We start from the raw sequence: 23,049 nt of genomic DNA on the forward strand, positions 1-23,049 counted from the left end.
AGACAGGGATGTTCTAGGACTGCTAAAACAGAACTCAGGTGAGTTATTGTTTACCACTTCAGGAGTAAATTTCATCTTGCACGACTGTCCTTGTAGAAGGAAACACAGCATCATTTTGCTCCCGAAGTGTTTTATTTTCAGCATATCATAACTTAGAAATTTGGTTCTACTAACATCAAACATAAAAATGGAAAGGAGTGAGACTTTCCAAAGGTTGGCACAGGCTCTAAAGAATCACACCGAAGGAAGTAAAAGCATCACTTGCTCTCCCGGCCTTCCTTTCCTCCCTACTGCCCCCACCCCACCCCCCTCCCCGTCCCCTCCCCGCGGTCCTTGGGGATCCACTGCAGTTTGGGTAATGAGGAAGTGTATTTGTTTCAAATGTCAGAGTATTTGGTTCAAAAGTCAGAGTAGCCTCTCTCCTGAAAACCATAATCCACCCTCCACCCCCCACCCCAATTACCTTTTACTCTTTATTTTCTGAAGTGTTCTACAACTTCTTGGTCAACTTTGAAATTTTTTACTTGGCTGGGCAATCTTAAATTTCCTTTAGGTTACAAAAGAGATTTGCCTATAGTACCCTCTTCTAATTGTTTCAACTCCCCCCCCGCCCCTAATTCCTTTTATTAGACCTATTTTACTGGCATTAAGCAGCATAAATCCAAATGATAAAGTACAGGCCGGTGCATAGGCCTGTAATTCAGTCCCACTGAGCGTGAGTGCGCAGACACACACAAACCTTGCACAATTTACCATCCTGCAAACTACAGCATTTTAGAGAGCTAGGTACCTTTTAAAAATAACATCCTGATGCACATACATACATACATACATACATTCTTTTCTCGGTCAATACAGCAAGTCATTTTTAAAAGAAGAAGAAAAAAAGACTCACACCAATGGGTTTGTTTAAAACTAAGCAGAGTTTGCTGATAACAGCAGATGTCTAGTGGTAATTCACTTCCCTAATGCTGACGAATATTTGTATTCATAAACAAATCAAATGAATTGCCAAAAGATAAATGCTACTGTTAACACCCCATCAGCTACTGGTTTCAGTTGTGCTCCTCAATCAGGCAAAATGTTCTTTCCCCAGCTTCTCTAACTATTTATTTTGCTTCCTGCCAATCTTGCAAATAATTCGTCTTGTGTGTCTTTTCCTCATAAATGCTTCCTGCAGCTTGATTGCTTGGCCTATGCAGCATTTTATTTCAGACTGCTATTTTACCTTTGTAAACATGTAGGACTGTCTCAGCGTGAGAATGCCCAAAAGGCATGCAAAAATGAGGCTGTAATTAGATCAGCCGTATATTGTATAGCTTACTTAGCTTCCTCTCTTTGTATCCAATATTGCATTCCCAGTCTCAGCGCAGAGCAGTAAATTAACATTTACTCCAGCAAAGAGGCCCTGGTATCAACATGTTTAATTTATTATTATTGCAAAGAACAGTTTTCCCATGACTAGTGAAATAGAATACATAAAATATATTTAAGGATCTGCACTCAGACCACAAAGAATGGCGGTGGGGAGGAGGAAAGAGGAAAGCAGAAGACAAAAGAGAAAATAGAAGTAATATCAGTTACCACATGAGTTTTGTGGTAAAGGAAAAAAATAGAATATGACGTGCAATAGTGCAATTTTTCCTTTGCTAGTCCAGCAATGCAAGGCTCAATAGGAAGTCCACAAACGTCTTTTCCGAGTTTCAGGATTTAGTTGCGTGCCTGCCGGGGGTTAGCGTTCCTGCCAGACTTCTGACCCTGCGTGGAATCACTGTGGCTGGAATCACTCCTGTTCAGTCCAAGGTGACGGAGCTTCATATCCCAGCGCTGTGAAATTTAAAACAGAAAAGGGGTCGCATGCACATGTTACCAGGGTCCTTGCTAACTCTGACAACTGAGTGAGACTGCAGAGTTGGGTCTCAAAAGCATTTTACTACTTTCCAGAAGTATAAGCTCTATGTCCCAGAGTAACAATGAAATTGATGCTATCCGAACATAATTCTCAGATTTTAAAAAGCACAAACTTGGCTAGCTATACCAATAATGCTTTCATACCAAACTTAAAGCTGAAAATGTTCATGTCAGTAAATGGTGACACAAACCTCTGTTGCTACCTGTGAGATTTCCTGAGATAACAAATACAAGGCTGGCCCTTCACAGGTGGTCAACAAATGGAAGATTTACATAGACCCGTGGTCGGCAAACTGCGGCTCACAAGCTACATGCGGCTCTTTGGCCCCTTGGGTGTGGCTCTTCCACAAAATACCACGGCCTGGGCGAGTCTATTTTGAAGAAGTTTAAGTTTAAAAAACTTGGCTCTGAAAAGAAATGTCAATCGTACTGTTGATATTTGGCTGTTGACTAATGAGTTTGCTGACCACTGACATAGGCCATTTGAAGGAAGAGCTATTTTTCATCTTCCTCTCTTATAACACAAAAGGACACACAGTCCTTTTAAATCCATGTGATTTGAGCAATGAAAGAAAAAGAAAATTTAGGTTGGGAACAGGGTGTCTTACAAATAGTTTTCTAAGTAACACCTACCAGGGAGATGAAGAGCAGAGACTAGTCTCTGCCCTCATGCTCAGTTTTACAAAGCAGTCGTTACCAACCACAAGCAAGTTTACCAATGTTTCAGATGGACAATGTGACAATGTTTATATGGAATATAATAAATTAAAAGGGAGCTACATTATGAATATTATAAGCAGTAAAAAAGAATACTTCTCAAATTTCAACGAACAGAGAAATAACCTATAAATCTTGGTCAATTGCAGATTCTCACTCAGTGGGTCTGCAAGGGGCCCAAGATGTTCAGATTTAACAAGCTCCCAGGTGATGCCACTGCTGCTGGTCCGGGGACCACACTTAGAGCAGCGAGGAGTGAACATCAAACTCCAACTCCATTGGTTACCATGCAGTTTCTTAAACTTTACTCCACCTCATTTTCATCATCAACCTATTGAAATTAATGATAGAATCTGCTTATAAGACTGCTCTGAAGAGTAACAGATGAAAAATGTATAAAGTGCTTAGTTCATAATAAATTACAATTTTTCAATTACCAAAAGTAATTCATTTTAAACACTTTATTCCACAGTCTTACTGCTTTCCATATTAAAAGAATAGTCTGATTCTCAATTCTCCAAGGCAGGGCAAATATCTTAATTTGAACAACCTACTATAACAGAGACTTAAATAAACAACCATTTGCATGGAAAAACATAAAAAGGTCTTTATTTAATTCTTGATCTAGCTACTGAAAGCAAAAAAAAAAAAAAAAAAATCAGTTAAATGGGCAACTCTTATGCAAAACACACACACACACACACACACACACACACTAGTGTCCTCCACAAAACTATTTTTCCTTTCCTCAAATTGACTGGAAAACTAAAGATCTCCATTATTCTTTTTTATAATGAAATATTATTTTTCCTCCTCCCCCCCATTACTATTTATCCCCTCGGTGCCCTCTAATAATTCTAATCAAGAGAGATTTTTCCAGCCCAGCCGGTGTGGTCCAATGATTGAGCATTGACCTATGAACCAGGAGGTCACGGTTTGATTCCTAATCAGGCTACATGCACAAGTTGCGGGCTCGATCTCCAGTGTGGGGCCTGTAGGAGATAGCCAATCAATAATTATCTCTCATCATTAAAATTTCTCTCTCTCTCCCTTTCCCTTCCTCTCTGAAATATATATATATATATATATATATATATATATATATATATATATATATATTTCAAATCTATATATATATTTCAAATCTATATATATATTTCAAATCTATATATATATTTCAAATATATATATATATTTCAAATATATATATATATTTCAAATATATATATATATATATATATATATATATATATTTAGAGAGGTTTTTCCACAATCAAGTTTACTAATAATCAAGAACTTTAGTCCTAAGTAGCTGCATATGAATTAAATGGTTGAGCATGTTTAAATCTAGACTAAGAATACCAATAGTTTCACAGTAATAACGCTGGGTGAGTCCCCTCTAGAAAGCAATAGAAATAGGTTTGCCTTACTGAGCAACAGGACAAACAAGCCGTGCATCCTGGGTCTTTACATGATGATAATCATTTTGGTACCGAAAGAGAAGCCCTGTTCCATGCTTTGCAGCAGGGATGTTAACAGCTCTTCCATCTGGTACAGGAATTTAGGACACATTCCTGTTCTGCATTAGCAAGCAGAACCAAGGTAAAAGGACAGGAGAGATTCCAAATACTGAAGAAGAGCCGCTTCTTAATAAACACCAAACTAAGGGAAAGGAGATACAGACAGAGACTTCTCACAAGTCTATACTTGAAGCGCATCTCACTTTTGACAAGTATTGGGGGGGAGGGGCACGTGTAGAGCTTACTGGAGGGCAGTTTCTCCCCCCAAAGTAATGCCCTCTGCATTTCTGTAGGTCACTGGACTCGAATGTTTCAGCTGTGCTGAGAGCCAGATGTAGAAGGTAAGCTGCCCAGGGGTTTTTAACTTACCCTGTAACTGTTTCCCACCCCTTCACACTCACAGAAGGAAGAGGATGTATTATGTTTGGTACAATTTCCACTCTCCCCACCCACTACACACACACACACACACACACACACACACACACACACCATTTTCAATTCTTTGCCCCTCTCTACATATTCTCCCATGTTCTTTGACACTCATTTGCTTAGTATAGTAAGAAGAAATGGCCCTAACCGGTTTGGCTCAGTGGATAGAGCGTCAGCCTGCGGACTGAAGGGTCCCATGTTCTATTCCGGTCAGGGGCATGTACCTTGGTTGCAGGCACATCCCCAGTAGGACGTGTGCAGGAGGCAGCTGATCAATGTTTCTAACTCTCTATCCCTCTCTGTAAAAAGTCAATAAAATATATATTTTTAAATCAATAATATATATATTGATTTAAATATATATATATTTTAAATCAATATATATTTGGTTTAAAATATATATTTAAATATATATATATATATATATATATATATATATATATATATATATATATATATATATATATATATATAGAATGCCTAGGGATAAGTTTTCCTTTAAAAAAAAAAGAAGAAGAAATGGAACCTTCTATATAAAGGGTAATTTACAGTGCTTTTTAAAAAATGCAACACTTCCAGAATTTAAGGTTCTCTGGCTCAAAAATAAAACTACATGACTGCTCTAAGGAGCTTCTTTATACAGATGAATGTGGCTGCACCTTGTACGCAGAAAATGGTGGCTATCCATTGAGACAATGTTGGTAGTTTACTCCTTCTTTCTCCTCTTTGGTGACTCACAGAACTGCAATTTGTTCCAGGAAGCAATGTGCCAGCTGAACAAAACCATTGTTCCCAGCCTCTTTGCAATTAAGGTTGGACATGAGATCTAGTAAATGTTACTAGATGCGGCACTTGGAAACTCTTTATCTTTTCTTTTCTTTCTTCCTATAATGTGTGATGCTAGAGGTGGGGCAGCTATCTTGTGACCTCCAGGTGAGCATGAGTACGGAAGCAATATCCTTAAAAATGGCAGAGCAGGCCAAAACCGATTTGGCTCAGTGGTAGAGCGTCGGTCTGCGGACTGAAAGGTCCCAGATTCAATTCCGGTCAAGGGCGTGTACATTGGTTGCAGGCACATCCCCGGTAAGGGGTGTACAAGAGGCAGCTGGTCGATGTTTCTCTCTCATTGACGTTTCTAGCTCTCTATCTCTCTCCCTTCCTCTCTGTAAAAAATCAATAAAATATATTATAAAAGAATAATAATAATAAAATAAAAATAAAGATAATGTGGAGTCACCCTGCCAGGACTAGACCAACTACAACTAGAATTCGCATTGTGAGAAGCTAGGCAACTATAGTTACATTTCTCATACGCATACAGAGACCTTCCTACATGAAATCAATATTAAAGGCAAACTCAGTCCTTGGAATTTTAAATATATATATACACATATACCAGATATTAATATTTCTCACAGCCAATTATTGATTGGCTATCTCCTACAGGCCCCACACTGGAGATCGAGCCCACAAGTTGTGCATGTACCCTGATTAGGAATATTAGTCGAGGGCACTCACTTCGTTTGCAACAAACGGCTGGTTTTCTGTGTATCACTTTAAATGTAAAATAGAGGCTTACCTTAACTTTTTTACCCAGTCGATCCTTCCATTTTTCAGCAATAGAACCCTCCACCAACAGTAATCTGCATTTTTTAAAGCAAGCATGTTTGAAAATTAAAACACATTACCGAAAAATACAAGGAACCATTGCAAAGACTTAACCTGTTTATTCTAGAATAGAATGACCACATTTTAGAACAGTAACTTTTTTAGAATAGTAATTTCTTTTTCATCTTTATTGTTCAAAGTACTACAGACGTCCCCTTTTTATTCCCTTCCAGCCCTCACCTGCCCCTCCCATAGGCCTTTACCACAACATCATCTGTGTCCATGGGTTATGCATATGTGCATACAAGTTCTTTGATTAATCTCTTCCCATCAACCCACCTGCCCCCACCTTCCTTCTGAGATTCTACAGTCTTAAGACAGTAAATCTTAACCATTTGGGAGCCATGGACCTCTTTAAGAACAAATGAAGTTATGACCCCTCTCCCCAGAAAAATGCACACCCACAAATTATACACATATACTTGCAATGGAGGGACCCAACTAAAAACTATCTGTAATCCCCTAGTAAGCAGACAGATCCCAGGGTCAGAACCCCAGCGTAATATCGCTAGAGAAGCACCATAGGATAGGAGAGGCAGGGGAATTGTTCTGCATCCTTCAGGAGCGAATTACCTGGAGCGCTCCTCATCTTCGTAGCCCATGATGATATACTCCTCGTTAACGTTCAGTGGGGGACACAGGCAGCCAGAGCTGGTGTAAAGGGTGACCGTGTCCCTTGGGATGTTCACCAGAGAAGACTTCAGGATCTCCTTCACCTCGACCACTGCAGTCACATCGTGGCACTTGGACTTGACCTCTTTAACTTTGGCCCGAATGACTGGGTAAAAGACAATGAAGCTGATATGGTCATGTGATCCACAACAGGTGCCACATAAAAAATTTAAAAAAAAGTAGACTCCTATCTAGTCAGTTCTTCTCTACTTGATGCTCGATGAATGGAGAGGAAAAGTCAGCCAGATTTCTGTCCTAGATGTTAGTGAGTGACACACTACACAGCACACCTGTCCCCTTAATGTTCAGCCCTGATCCCCTTCCAAATAGTGGGTATGTATTTCATTGAGAAAAATTAATCTATATAATCCAAGGTCGGGTCAATCATAATTTTCCTCAAAAATTTCATTTGGATGTGTGTCTGTGGGTGTCTGCAGTTTCCATTGCTGCCAACAGAAACTTTATTAATTTCACTATATGTAAAGACCCAGTACTTAAATAAGCTTTGTTTTCTTGTCAGTATTCTATTATCAGGTCTATTAATGGATTTTCTAAAGAATTGGGGTCTCTTGCCGAAACTGGTTTGGCTCAGTGGTAGAGCGTCGGTCTGTGGACTGAAAGGTCCCGGGTTCGATTCCGGTCAAGGGCATGTACGTTGGTTGCGGGCACATCCCCGGTGGGGGGTGTGCAGGAGGCAGCTGGTCGATGTTTCTCTCTCATCGACGTTTCTAGCTCTCTATCCCTCTCCCTTCCTCCTCTTTGTAAAAAAAATATCAATAAAATATATTTAAAAAAAAAAAAAAAAAAAAAAAAGAATTGGGGTCTCATTAGTGTTATAAAGATGTCCTGTTCTACTGTGTTTCCAAACTATTTCTGTGATCTTTTCACCTTCCTCACGTTAGCTCCCTGTTTACATTATACACCAGCTCCTTTTCCCTTTGTTTCAGTACAGCTTTTCTTTTATATGCTCCTGGAAGCATTCGACTTTTTTTTTTTTTTTTTTTTTTGTAAAAACAGTCACCACTAGATCTTGCTTCCTCCATCCTCTTTGAAGTCAGTCACTCCAACATTCCTTCCCCTCATGGGCTATGGAACACAGTCTAACATGTCAATCGCATTAATCTACCTCTCTCGATGGATATACTGACACCCAGTTTATCTCACAAGTGTTGGCTTCACTTCTCAGTATAAAGACAAACTGCCTTAAAAATAATCAATTCAGTTGCAAAGTTGAAGTGTTTGACTCATAATCTAGCAAGTACAGATTTGCTTCTTTTCTGTATTTCTCTTCTGTGGAGGGGCCAAATTCTTTAGATTCCTACTTGTGGCAAATGAGCTGCTTTTTTTTTTTTTTTTTTTTTTTTTTTTTTTTTTTTTTTTTTCCTTAAAGGGAGTTTGAAAAAGCCTGCGAAGTAACAAATGTCAATTTGCAAGAAGCCAATGGCTCTCTCCCAGGCACCCTCATTGCTCTGGTTCAATATCCTTGGATGTTATATGGAGAAATAGACGTGTCCAAATGAATCCATTTTTTAAAAGCCTCTTAGGCACATATCAGCAGATCACTTTCATCTGAGTCACAATATTTTAGAAGTTTTGGACTCAAAAAAAATGAAAAAAGTAACCCATGAAAATTAGCCAATTAATAGCTGCATCCATGCCCCAACTCCATACAGAAACTTACCTAATATTCCACCAGTACAATGTGCACACAATAGAAGTTAAGTTACTAATTCTAAAAATATTAGGAGAAAAACCTCATTTTTGCTTCACAGGTATTTTAACTTTCAGAAAATTGTGTCTCAAATATGAGAAGTTACAGAAAACAAAACACAACTGCCCCTGCGCGGTGTGACTTGTGAGCAAAGGAATCTCTTTCTGTCAGTGTTCTATTCTGTATTTTAACAAAAGATAAGATTTCCCTTTGGGAAATGTCATTTTGGAGAGTCAGAAGATAAATTCACAACCCAGCCAGCAGACGTTTTTGGGGTCCTGGTTTATGTGAATGTGCTCGCAGCATCCATCAACTCTCAGAGATTCGAACTGTGCAAACGTTCTCAAACTAATGATTTATTTACCCATGTGGCTACTATTTTCGTTAGAAATTTTTAGCACACATACCCCCTCCAAAATAAATACCTCTCTGCAAGACTTACTTTATTATTCAGTAATTTTGTGAAAGCTCAAGAAATTTTACCTGAACTAATTCTGAATGAAGCAGAGGTTTTGTCTGAGTTATCAATTGCTCCCACCCCAACTTTGCTTTTTCAATAGACACATAGATATTTATGAAAATCAATATACTTGGGGATTTTAAAAAGTTTTTCAGAGGTTTTCCCCCCCTGCTATTTAATCATTGGAGTGCCTGCCTTCCCCAAAGAAGCTCTAAGTAAGACTCAGACAAGTGAAAATCCTTAAACAATAGGCAACCTGGTTATTATTGTTTGGTTATGAGAAAGCATCTTCTCTCCATTGATTGTGATCTGTACCCCATTTTATGTGATAGCATTCCTTCAGCTTCCTTGTTGAAAATATTCTCTTTCCATGACTTGCAACCACTAGTATTTTGATTTTCAACAAAAATAACAACAGCATTATGAAAGCTGGATAAAGTAAAAGTTGATTAAATAAAGTAAAATAAATGCAAACTCAACTGAACTTAAAACACCTTTAATGCTCAATTCCTCCTCAGGCTCTTGAGGGGGTAAGTCCCTCCCACCTAGTTTGAAAGGTATCTCTATATTTGGTTACATGATTCTATGACACAGCACTGCTACCTGATGTGCTTCAAAATCAATGATTTGTTGAGAATATTGCCCAAGTCAGACATTTTATTTGTTGTTGTTGTTGTTTGTTTGTTTGTTTGTTTGTTTCACATCAGACATTTTAATTATTTGGGACAGGTATGCTCTCAAAAATTGTCCTTATTTATTTGCCTTTAAGTCTTATTCTTGAACTGCTTGACTAAGTTACACACACACACACACACACACACACACACACACACACTTCTTTACACAGCAGTTTATAGATCAACCACGAAGTTATCCTTACCATAGTTGTAATTGTTTCGGAAATAGGTCTTCTGTGTAGCTCTAATAGGCTTACATTTGCAGCGTTCTGAAAAATATAACATTTTCTCTGTAAACAAAATTTCAACATTAGCTTTATCTATTCACACTTTTTTGGTTGATTAGATTCAATTTGGTGGCAATAAGGCTCTTAAGAGATTCTATGTGTCTGATCTCTTTGTCTGGAATTATATTCATCTTCATTCTCTTCGCATAGACTTTATTTTCAATAAAAGTAGACTCAAAAGTTCCTCCTCTCTAACAAATTACCCGGACCCTGAGCAAACACTTTCACCACCAGGCAGGAGGAGAACATGAATCCTGAAAGAGGATGTTCCGTGCTTATGAAAGTATTACAGAATCGATGCCTAGTGAGAGGCAGCTTTCTTCTTGCCCCTCGGGATGCCCCTGCATTCATACACGCCTTACAGGTTCCACAGCACTCCTCCAAATCTTAGTTCCTGGACCTAAAAGCTACTCAATGAGAGAAGCAGGTATTATTGCAAGCTAGTGCACTTTGTGAGGTTTTTAAGAAGAGAAGCTGAGCTCCTTCATAGGCAGAATACCTGCTGTTTAACTCAATGGCATCTTTACGTTTAGTGGAGGAAATTACTACATGCATATTTTGAAGTGAGAAGCTTCATGTTTTTTAAATATTTGATGAGTAATGACCAGGACACATTTTATGTGTAATATAGGTCTATGTCACAGAAGTTCTAATTATCTCAAAATGTTTAATATATAGGACAAATTATTTAATATCTTGGAAATGTACTGCTATATTGTTTACAGGTTACTTAGCTGAAAAATATATCATATGTGCATCATAACATGATAGGTTGTTAGTCATGAAAGTCAACAGGACAGAAAATAATACACAATTATTTTAAAAAACATTTTAATTTGTGTAAAGGGTTTTTTAAAATAGTGATCCAGAGAAAGTTTCATTAAAAATGAGTGGGCCATAGCCAGTTTGGCTCAGTGGATAGAGCAATGGCCTGCAGACTCAAGGATCCCAGATTTGATTCCGGTCAAGGGCATGTACCTTGGTTGCGGGTACATCCCAGTGGGGGATGTGCAGGAGGCAGCTGATTGATGTTTCTCTCTTATCGATGTTTCTAACTCTCTATCGCTCTCCCTTCCTCTCTGTAAAAAAAAAAATCAATAAAAAATATATTTTTTAAATAAAATGGTATGTGTTTCTTCTATTTTGACACAGAAAATTAAAAAAAAAAAGAACATACAAATCACAGTAGGAAGCCAATAAAAATATTTTGTTTAAAAAGTGTTTTATGTTAGCATTGAGACTAATAAAAGGCAAAATAAATTTTTCAAGTCAAAATAAATTTTAATTTCAGTCTAACCTACAGATGACATGTTTTAAAGTACGCCAGTCCCAGAGGATCCAAGATGGCTGCTCGGGTATACACCTAGCCGCAGCAGCTCACAACAATTTCAAGGGAATACAACTAAAATGTAGAGTGGACATTGCCCAGAGCTACAGGTAGTCGACTGACTGAAAACTCTACAATAGGAAGGAGGGAGAAAACCAGAAGGAAAATCAGAGGAGCTGAAAAAAAGCCTAAGGTACGGAGACATGCTGCGCCCTCACACGCACGCGCGCGCGGAGAGGTCGCAGCCGGAGAGGAGGAGAGGGCTGGGTGCTGCCTGGCGTTCCCTAGCAGGAAGGAAATAGAACCCCCAGCCTGGGCTGAACCCCCGAACCGGCAGCGCTGAGCCCCAAGTTATGTGCCAGACCCTGGGGACCCAGGCTCCGGCAGGGGGAGACAATCCCGGGGGACGGCGAAAGGCGGGGCCCCTGGAGTCGCGCGCACATGGCGCGCATAGAACTGAATGTTGACTCTGATGCTGGATTACCCTAGCCGGAAGAAACAAAGCCTCTGGCGGCGGCTCTGAGCCTCAGTCCACACCGCCCCGAACTCCAGGTCTGGGCCAGTCCCTGGGGACCCAGCCTCGGGCAGGGGGAGACGGAGCTGTGAGGTGGAGTCCTGGGAGCGCGGCGAAAGGCCGAGCCCCCAGAGTCGCGCACACTGTGCGCAGAGGACAGTCTGTTGACTCTGATCCTGGACTCCCCTAGTGGGAGGGAGAAAGAAAGCTCCAGACTGGAGGAACGCGACGTGGAGCAGGAGCCCCTGCGGGACACCGGCCAGCCGGGCGCCAGCAAGGAGCCGGGCGACGGGGCCCCCAGGTGGGGGGGTGCCCCTGAGCCTTCGACTGCTGAGCGGGGGCAACGGAGCCAAGGACGGGGGCTGCTTCCTGGGCGGCGCCGACCCCGGCAACAGGCTGGAGCAGCGCGGGAGCCCGCGGAGAACAAAGGGGTGCCACAGGCCAATCTGCTGAGCTCCCAGGACAAGGAGGAAGAAACCAAAGAAGTTCTCAATGTGAAGAAATCAAGTGAGAGCAAATGATAGTAAAATTACTTAAGAAAGAATACAAAGAAGATCTTGAAACATCAAAGACTAAGTCAGAACTCAACGCACCAGCCAACATTGCAACATAAATGCGTTTTTGTTTTTTTTAAAAAAAGAAAAAGAAAAAAAAAGAGAAAAAAGGGACAGAATGTTGGAACAGCGGCGACCAGGCCTAGAGTGGCCAGGCACAAGGCAGTGGCAGCTGGGCCCGGAGCAGCAGTGGCCAGGCCCCAGAGCAGCAGCAGCCAGAACAAGAGCATCAACGGCCAGCACTGGAGCAGCCAGACCTGGGGCAGTGGCAGCCAGGCCTGAGGCAGAGGCGGCCAAGCCCAGGGTGGCCAGTCCAGGAACACCCAGACACGGAGTGGCTGGGCCCGGAGAAGCCGGGCCCAGAGCAGCCGGGTTGGGAGCAGCCAGGCCCAGAACAGCAGTAGCCAAGCACGGAGCATCCAGGCTGGGAGCGGCCAGGCTCGGAGCAGCCGGGTCAGGTGGGGCCAGGCCCGGAGCAGCGGCTGCCAGGCTGGGAGCGGCCAGGCCCGGAGCAGCCGGGTCTGGTGTGGCCAGGCCTGGAGCAGCGGCTGCCAGGCTAGGAGCGGCCAGGCCCGGAGCAGCAGCTGCCAGGCTGGGAGCAGCCAGGCCCGGAGCAGCCGGGTCTGGTGTGGCCAGGCCCGGAGCAGCGGCTGCCAGGCTGGGAGCGGCCAGGCCCAGAGCAACAGCTGCCAGGCTGGGAGCGGCCAGGCCCGGAGCAGCCGGGTCTGGTGCGGCCAGGCCCGGAGCAGCGACTGCCAGGCTGGGAGCGGCCAGGCCCGGAGCAGCCGGGTCTGGTGCGGCCAGGCCTGGAGAAGCGGCTGCCAGGCTGGGAGCGGCCAGGCCCGGAACAGCAGCTGCCAGGCTGGGAGCGGCCAGGCCCGGAACAGCAGCTGCCAGGCTGGGAGCGGCCAGGCCGGAGCAGCAGCTGCCAGGCTGGGAGAGGCCAGGCCCGGAGCAGCCGGGTCTGGTGCGGCCAGGCCAGGAGCAGCGGCTGCCAGGCTGGGAGCGGCCAGGCCGGAGCAGCAGCTGCCAGGCTGGGAGAGGCCAGGCCCGGAGCAGCCGGGTCTGGTGCGGCCAGGCCAGGAGCAGCGGCTGCCAGGCTGGGAGCGGCCAGGCCCGGAGCAGCCGGGTCTGGTGCGGCCAGGCCCGGAGCAATGGCTGCCAGGCTGGGAGTGGCCAGGCCTGGAGCAGCGGCTGCCAGGCTGGGAGCGGCCAGGCCCGGAGCAGCCGGGTCTGGTGCGGCCAGGCCCGGAGCAGCGGCTGCCAGGCTGGGAGTGGCCAGGCCCGGAACAGCAGCTGCCAGGCTGGGAGCGGCCAGGCCCGGAGCAGCCGGGTCTGGTGCGGCCAGGCCCGGAGCAGCGGCTGCCAGGCTGGGAGTGGCCAGGCCCGGAACAGCAGCTGCCAGGCTGGGAGCGGCCAGGCCCGGAGCAGCCGGGTCTGGTGCGGCCAGGCCCGGAGCAGCGGCTGCCAGGCTGGGAACGGCCAGGCCCAGAGCAGCCGGGTCTGGTGCGGCCAGGCCCGGAGCAGCGGCTGACAGGCTGGGAACGGCCAGGCCCGGAGCTGCCGGGACCAGAGCAACCGGGCCCAGAGCAGCCGGGTCGGGTGCGGCCAGGCCTGTAGCAGCAACAGCCAAGTCCAGAGCAACTAGGTCAGGAGCGGCAGTGACCAGACCCGGAGCAGCTGGTTGTGGAACGAACCAGAGCAACAGAGGCCAGGCCCGGAGCAGCCAGGCCCAAAACAGCTCGCTCCTCACATGTACCTGCCCACGGCTGCCTCTCAGACATGGCTGGAAACTTTTGCGGGAACTTGAGGGTCTGCTGAATCAAGTGATGAAGGCTTAGATCTGGATGTGTTGAGTTAGTATAGCGCTGGGGTGTTGATCTGTGAGTGCCTTGGGTGGGGCCTGGATGAGGCTGGTTGACCTATTTGAAAATGTCTTTTGTGTGAAGTGTATCATTGGGCATGTGGAGGTATTATTGATATGAGAAAATGCTAAGTAACAGATTTACTATCTGAAAAGGGATTTACTATCGGGGAAAGGGAGGGAGGAAGAGACTGAACATAAACTGTGCACCTATGGATGAGGACAATGGGGGATGGGGAGGGGGCAGAGGGTGGGGTGGGAACCTGGTGGAGGGGGGAAGAAATGAGGAACCTTTGTAATAATATGAACAATAAAGATTGATTTAAAAAATAAATAAATAAATAAATAAATAAAAAAAATAAAAAATAAAGTACGCCAGTCCCAAGGAGAGTAGAAGCTTTTAGATTCTGGAACTAAGCACCTCGACTGGGGACAGGTGCTCTTCTGCAGAGCGATAGTGGCAACAACTATTGTTCTCACCCACAGGAGAGGTGAGAAACTCCTCATTGCTATGCATAGCACTTCCCCTATTCTGCAGATAACTTTTCACACACAATTTCTGCAGAATAAATATTTCAAGAAAATAAATAATGGGTAATATCGGTGCTGGTTGCTATTTTAAAGAATAATAGCTTTCTTATTAGCAAAACATTTATATTCCCATTAAAAGAAAATGGAAAGTTATCTAATTCTACTATAAAACTTTATTTTATACAGAAATGTTACACATTTTTTAAGGAAAGATGTTTTTGAGATGAGACTATTTTTGAAGATTTACAAATTATCCTCATCCATATAATAGTAGATAAGGGCATGTGCTTTTCTGTAGTTTAAAAACAGATATCTAGGCTGAAACCGGTTTGGCTCAGTGGTAGAGTGTCGATCTGCAGACTGAAAGGTCCCAGGTTCGATCCCAGTCAAGGGCATGTATGTTGGTTGTGGGCACATCCCCAGTAGGGGGTGTGCAAGAGGCAGCTGGTCGATGTTTCTCTCTCATTGACGTTTCTAGCTCTCTATCTCTCTCCCTTCCTCTCTGTAAAAAATCAATAAAATATATTTTGAAGGGAAAAAAAAGATATCTAACACAAGGATCAGTGTGGCTCAGTGGTTGAACTTTGACCTATGAGGAGCTGACAGTTTGATTCCAGATCAGGGCATATTCATGGGTTGCAGGCTTGATCCCCAGTAGAGGGCATGAAGGAGGCAGCCAATCAATGATTCTCTTTCATCATGGATGTTTCTATCCCTACCTCTCCCTTACTTTCTGAAATCAATAAAAACATATTTTTTAAAATAAAACAGATATCTATCAAAATAATGCATGTAGATAAATAACTGCACATTTGTAATTCTTCAGAAATTTGCACATCTATATATATAAAAGCCTAAGTGACCGTTCAACCAGTAGCTATGACACACACTGACCACCAGGGGACAGACGTTCAACAATAGGCATGGAAACATGGAATAGACTGATGAATCTCAGAGGGAAGAGGGGAGGGAGGCAGGTGGAAAGAGATTAACCAAAGATCTTATATGCATACTAGAGGCCCAGCACATGAATCCATGCACCAGTGGGGTCCCTAGGCCTTGTCTGCAGGGATTGGCTGAAATTAGCAGTCTGACATCCCCTGAAGGGTCACAGATTGTGAGAGGGCATAGGCCAGGCTGAGGACCCCCACCCCCACCCCACCCCCCAGTGCACAAATCCATGAAAGGGCCTCTAGTACTCTAATAAAATAAAATAAAAACTCTTGGCAAAAACATAATCACTGGACTGAGTCTAATATGTCATTACCATATAACTTCACTTGAAGCATAAACAAATAGATATCATAAAACTTCCCAAGCAGAGATTTTTCAAAAATTATATCATAAAGTGATTTACAAAGATTTCAAGTAAGTATTTACATAACTGTACATACACAACTACATATACATAGCTAGACCATTTCCTATCTAATGAGCTAAGCAATTATATTCTTGGGACAAAATTTTGTTCATTCTTATTTCTGATGGCCTCAGAAGTGGCAATGCCATACCATATATGTGGCCCTTTCCATGTTCCAATTCCTAGCTCTTGCTATAAGCAATTATCTGTCTAGTTGAAGTAATTAGTAGCTCAATGAAATAACAGGGTAATAAAAGGAGTGGGATTTTATATCTACAAAGTTCAAATGTGCAAGAACTTTTCACTTATTTATGCTAACTCACTCAAACATATTCATGAAAGTGTGTCTTAGAGCAATAGATCTGGAGGATTATCCTTTTCCTAATGTTTATTCACATCTACATATACACCAAGTGGCCAGATTATTCTGATCTCTAAACACATAATAATTTGGCCAGTCAGTGTGTCCGTGTGTGTGTGTGTGTGTGTGTGTGTGTGTGTGTATTTTAGAGGCCCAGTGCATGAATTAGTGCATGGATGGGGTCTGGCCAGCCTGGCCAAGGGGAAGGGACATGGGTGGTTGGCCAGTCTGCCTGCTGATCAAACTACTGGTGGAGGGGGAAATCTGCATATTAGCCTTTTTTTTTATATAGGATATACACTGAGTGGCCAGATTATTATGCTTTCAGAGATCATCATAATCTGGCCACTCAGTGTATATTCCCCAAAGCCCCAAAGCTGGAAAATTGTAAAGAATTATAGAAGGCTACACTGCATACATTGTTTATTATTTTTTGTACCTGCCACCCTAAATCAGACTGTAGCAGCTTCTTTTTCTTTACTACCGTGTTTCCCCGAAAATAAGACATCCTCCGAAAATAAGACCTAGCGCATGGAAAGATAAGATATCCCCTGAAAATAAGACCTAGCACAACTTTGGGAGAAAAAATTAATATAAGACACTGTCTTATTTTCGGGGAAACAGGGTACCAATAGCTGGTTTCTCTTTTATTGAGCCACTAGTATTATTATCATCTCCACTTCAATTTAATTTGCTAATAATTTTGCTAATAGTCTTTCTCTCCAGCTTCCCAATGGCACAAGGTTTTTAAATTTTATACCGGTCAAATAAAATCTATTTACTGCGCTTTGCACAAAAACAATTAGAAATTAATCTGCTTGCATTCCACTGTTGAGAAGAAAAGCTTGTAAAGAAATTGCCTCAGTGTTCTTATCAAAGGAAAAAAGTATGAAAAGGAGCTGGCAGCAATAAAAGAAGTGAGTGACGAAGAGTTCTTCAACTGTAGGGAAGGTTTTCACGTGAGTTCATCACCCTCGTACAAACCTGAGTTTGCAAAATTAATGTGCCCAGCGCTTCATAGACCATGGTCTGCACTTCAGGGAGATGCCCTACAGGGCACTGTGGTGCCCGAGAGGAAAGTGGCTGCACACTTTGCTCAGTTTTCTGCTCATAAATATTGGCTCATTTACTGAAAACACATAAAGGTGATATTATTTGAAAGGGTCATATTGTTTTACAAGCTCTAAAGAATTATAAGAACCTGATACAAGTATGCAATTTGATTCTCACTGGACCTTCACTACTTAATGCATCCTTGTTTGAGTTCAAGCTGAAGTGGGATTTGACTTTCAAGCTAACCCTGACCTTTGTTTGAAATTTACTTCCTGCCAAAACTGGTTTGGCTCAGTGGCTAGAGCGTCGGCCTGCGGACTAAGGGGTCCCAGGTTCGATTCCGGTCAAAGGCATGTACCTTGGTTGCGGGCACATCCCCAGTGGGGGGTGTGCAAGAGGCAGCTGGTCGATGTTTCTCTCTCATCGATGTTTCTAGCTCTCTATCCCTCTCTCTTCCTCTCTGTAAAAAAAAAAATCAATAAAATATAAATAAATAAATAAATAAATAAATAAATAAATGAAATTGACTTCCTTTGGGTGTCAACCAAACCTGTAAGACTTTAATTAACTTGGCCAGATTTCAAAACTCCTATAACCTTCCTTGTACCATGACTTCGGAATACTACTATCCATGAATGAGCATTTTTCTGCTTTTTAAGGAAAAGACCTTAGATCTGTGCTCAGGATTTATTGTCACAAAGAAAGGGGGGGTGGGGGGGGGGAGAGAAGAAATATATAATTCTATTTATGTTATGATTCTCACTGTTTTTCAAGACTGACTCTTCCTAGTCAGACCAAAGTAAATCTATACTACAAAGTAGGCATATACTACTAGAAGAGTCCAGAAAAACACCATGGTTAAAAGGAGGGACTTTTTTTTTTTTTTTAAAACATATTTTATTGATTTTTTTACAGAGATGAAGGGAAAGGGATAGAGAGTTAGAAACATCGATGAGAGAGAAACATCGACCAGCTGCCTCCTGCACACATCCTACTGGGGATGTGCCTGCGATCAAGGTACATGCCCTTGACTGGAATCGAACCTGGGACCTTTCAGTTCACAGGCTAATGCTCTACCCACTGAGCCAAACTATTTAGGGCAAGGATGGACTTTGATTGTCAGACACACCTGGGTTTGAGTCTAGAATCCATCCCCTACTATTTAACATCTAAAAAGTGGCAAAATGTAAAGTTACTGAGAGATTCACTAAGATTCCTAACCCATCATTTATAAAGATTACCTAATGAGTAAAAAAAAGCAATATTTTTTCCAGATTTCTCACCACCTACAGAACTGTGATACCTATCAAAAGTAAGTAAAACAATGATATTTTTTTCAGTAGTGCCTGATTCTGCTATTTTGACTCAAGTAGACCGTGATAATTTCTATCCTGTAGTAGGGAGTCCATTAAACTATCATGCACATATCCCAAATTTGAAGGATCAAACTTAGCAAGCCAAAATAATCATACATGTGGCCATTCTAATCCTATATAATCCTATATAATAAAAGGCTAATATACAAATTGACCAAATGGCAGAAAGACCAGTCGCTATGATGTACACTGACCACCAGGGGGCAGATGCTCAACACAGGAGCTGCCTTCTGATCGTCACTGCACCAGAAACCGGGCTCATGGCTGGCAAATGCAGCCGCGGTGGTGGGAGCATCTCCCGCCTCTGCAGTAGCACTAAGGATGTCCGATTGACCTCTTAGGCCCACTCTCCTGAGGGCTCCCAGACTGCAAGAGGGCATAGACTAGGCTGAGGGACCCCCCTGAGTGCACGAATTTCATACACCGGGCCTCTAATGATATTATAGCGCTGAAGAATATGGCACTATTGTCTGTGTCCATGCGTTATGCAAAATGCTCAAAGTAACTAATCATCAGAGAAATGCAAATTAAAATGACTATGAGGTACCACTCCACACCTGTCAGCATGGTCAATAGTAAACAAATCAACAAATGACAAGTGAGGATGTGAAGAAAAGGTAACCTTATACACTGCTGGTGGGAATGCAGAGTGGTACAACCATTATGTAAAACAGTATGGAGTTTCCTCAAAAAAGTAAAAATGGAACTGCCGTTTGATCCATTGATTCCACTTCTAGGAATGCTACATCCTAAGAAACCCAAAGCACCAATCAGAAAGAATAAACACTCCCCTACGTTCACAACAGTGTAATTTACAATTGCTAAGATCTGGAAACAGCCAAAGTGCCCATCAATAAGCGGTTTGTTTACATCATGGAATACTATGCAGCTATATAAAGAAAGATCTCTTGCCCATTGAGACAGCATGGAGGGGCCTGGAGAGTATTATGCTAAGTGACATAAGCCAGTCAGAGAAAGACAGCTGTCAAATGATCTCACTCATATGTGGAATCTAATGAATAAAATAAACAGATCAACAAAATAGATAGAGAGATAGAAGAGTGGAACAGACTGATGAATAGGTGGGTGGAGGAACAGACTAACCAAAGAACTTACATGATGAAAATATTCTTTATCTTGATCTGATTAATAGCTACATGGGTGTATGCATTTGTCAAAATTCAATGCAGCATACATTAGTGCATTTTACTGTAAGTTTTACCTCAATAAAGTACTATTAACATAAAATTCATATAAGATATTTCTTTCATTTTTCCATAGGTTGACCTGTATCATGACTTAGCAGCTGTTCATTTCATGTTTAAAATAATATTTATTCCCTAAAGATAGACACAGGGCAGAGAATATCCTATTACTAGATTTTACTTTGGATTAGAGCAGTATGTGGAAATGCAATGAAGTTGATTGTTGAACCTAGGTAATATAATAAGGCTTTAAAAAGCAAAAATAACATTTGCTCAATTTAGCTGAAAAAACAAACCTCAAATAATGTAATAAAGGTCTCAATTCATAGTTATTTGAACTCTGTAAAAGGGAATTGCTTAAGATTGAGAGGACTAACACTATATTAATAAGAAAAGGAAATTTAGTTTACTCCTTTAAGATTTACGTCCTTGGAAAATTTAAAACTGACTTTCCCAAGGAGTCTGGATCCAAGAGTCATTCAGGATCAACAAAATATAAAGTCAATGCAATTTGCCCGTTTTTCTCTCGTGCAATCTTGAAGTGTGATGTTTTGTGATGTATTCCAAAGAGGTCAATTAACAAAAAAATGAAGTAGGCCTCACAGTCATTTGGAATATAATGTCTCTACTCAATTCCAAGCACACAGGAAAGAGGTGAAGGAAAAGGGAAGCGCAGACAACTGCTCACTCCTTCCTACCACGTCCTGGGCCTAAGAATGTGCCTGGTGTGAGGAGGTGGTCATCACAGTTGTAGTGAATGGTAGGGTGGAAGCCATTTCAGTGCTGGGGATCTGGGAAAACAATTGTACCACATCCTAAAAAGAAAGTTTCGAGGAGGAGATTTTTAATGAAAAGTTTACTTTATTTCTTAAATGTGTTGTATTTGGAGTACAAATAGACTACCCAGGTAGAAGTGTCATGGAGGAGTGTGGCACTCTGCCTGGGAGAGTGATCAGAACCAGTCACAGGGGAATGACTTAGCCTAGGCAGCTGGATGGACACCGATAGGAAGAGGTCATTGTGAGGAGAAAGGCCGCGCACAGAGCCTTGGGGAATGCCCACCCCCGGGCGGCAGGAGGAGAACCAGGATAATATGGGTCACCACCCAGGGAGGAAAACTACTGCAAAACAACAACGACGCATAGATAGGCCGCTCTAAAAATGACTTTCTCATTTATCCTCATTTTGTCTCCAATAAAGGGTAGATGTTTTCCCAAGTCCATTCAGCCTCTGTGCTCAGTAAACATTTGCACCAAAAGGGGAAACCAACTGGATTCCTTCCCAAAATTAGTAGGAAGCCAAAAGGGCAGAAAGTTGAAGGAAAGGGAGAACGGGTCTGTACTACCCCAGCTAGGGAGGCACAGGCCACCCGCCCTGGTGGCCTGGCAGGTGCAGGCGAGCAGGAACCTTCAGTTCCTCAGCAGCTGCCACTCAGCTGCCCAGTGGAGCTTCTCCGAAGGAGCTGTGAAACAGGCCCAGAAAGAAGCACCCAGCTCACCCCAGAGACTAATACTAATGCCCTCATTTGAAAACACAGTGGCGGGCAAATGTAGATTTACAGTTGTTCCTATAGCAAATGCAAAGATTAATCAATTAATAATAACAATACAAAAATAAACTCTGTGTTTCATGTCATCACAACTGTAAACCTACTTTTATCACAAGGGGACCCAGAGGTCAATATAATCTGATTTTATATTAGGAGGCAGACCCACTGAAGTTATGTAATTTGGTCATGATTACATAATTAGTGTCAGAAATTACCAACTCTATCTCCTCTATGGGAAATTTGTGTTTTTCAAATATAAAAGCTCATACATTGGTCACTGTCACAAAGTAGAAGACTATGGGGATTCCTTTTCAGGATTACTTTAATAAAAATATATCTTTTAATTGCATCATTTTATTACCTGCCTCAATTTTCTGTATTGATTTGACAGACCTAGTGATTCATTGGGATAGAACTAACATTGTTTTTCTCCACATTCCAGGTTATGGAAACAAGAGAGAATGTTCTCCTTATTTTGATAGTGAGTTGACACTATCATAGTGAGCTGCTCAGACAGAATTACTATTTCTAAAATAAGAAAAAGAAAATTGTTAAGCTTAGAGGCACAGGACAAATTAACCAGAGTGAAAGAATTTCTTTTCCAAATTCCAGACAGACACAGCTTGACACTTTTGAAAGAGGGGTTATGTGGATTACAATGTTTTTATGTCTTCCTTGTTTCCTCTTTTATCATAATCAACCTCAGCTGTTACATTACTCCAAAGTATAGAATTTTGACAAACTATATTTTCTTTTCAGAGCATGCGAATACAAACAGAATGAGTTTGGTTTTGTTTGCTAGCTTTTCTTCACACCCATTATGCCGGAGAACGGGAAAACATTGTGAAAGAGGAATAGTAAACACTGAACCCAGGAACGTTACATTCATTCCAGATAATCTTATACATTGAGCTGTTTTTGTATATTGTGTGTAGTGTTGTTGATGTCTTCTCTGTTTCACACACTGAAGTGCTATGTTATTCTAACCACAGCTTCAGGACAAATTGATAGCACATGCACACACATGGCCAAAAATGTTGACTTACCCAGTGTACTGTGTATGATACAAATGAGCTTTTTGGTTTATTTTGACCAAATATAATAGTGGGAGCGATCCTTAAAATAGAACTATTGCTGAACACTAATGAATTTTTAAAAGATAAATGTTCGTTGGGGCGCCTTTGGTAGACATTGTCTCAGTTCAAACACTTCTCACTCCGATAAGAGTCAGTGGAAATAAATCAGCAGGGAAAGCTGGTCCAATCTATGAAAACAGATGTTTCAAACCTACTTACAAACT

General features: G+C 42.1%; 1 protein-coding gene across 1 annotated transcript in view; it reads right to left on the reverse strand.

Annotated features, from left to right (window-relative positions):
- Window positions 1–1,407: 1,407 nt before the first annotated feature.
- Window positions 1,408–23,049, reverse strand: part of FRZB (frizzled related protein) — a 32,375-nt gene continuing 10,733 nt past the window's right edge. The window contains exons 3-6 of the mRNA XM_084892620.1: window positions 9,972–10,037; window positions 6,822–7,026; window positions 6,160–6,223; window positions 1,408–1,827 (exon numbers count right to left, since the gene is read on the reverse strand). Of these exons, the coding sequence (XP_084748746.1) occupies window positions 1,711–1,827; window positions 6,160–6,223; window positions 6,822–7,026; window positions 9,972–10,037 (452 nt within the window). The 3' untranslated portion in view covers window positions 1,408–1,710. The remainder of the gene's footprint in view (window positions 1,828–6,159; window positions 6,224–6,821; window positions 7,027–9,971; window positions 10,038–23,049) is intronic.

The sequence above is a fragment of the Pipistrellus hanaki genome (genome assembly GCF_964339955.1).
Source record: "Pipistrellus hanaki genome assembly, chromosome: 8".
Lineage (NCBI taxonomy): Eukaryota > Metazoa > Chordata > Mammalia > Chiroptera > Vespertilionidae > Pipistrellus > Pipistrellus hanaki.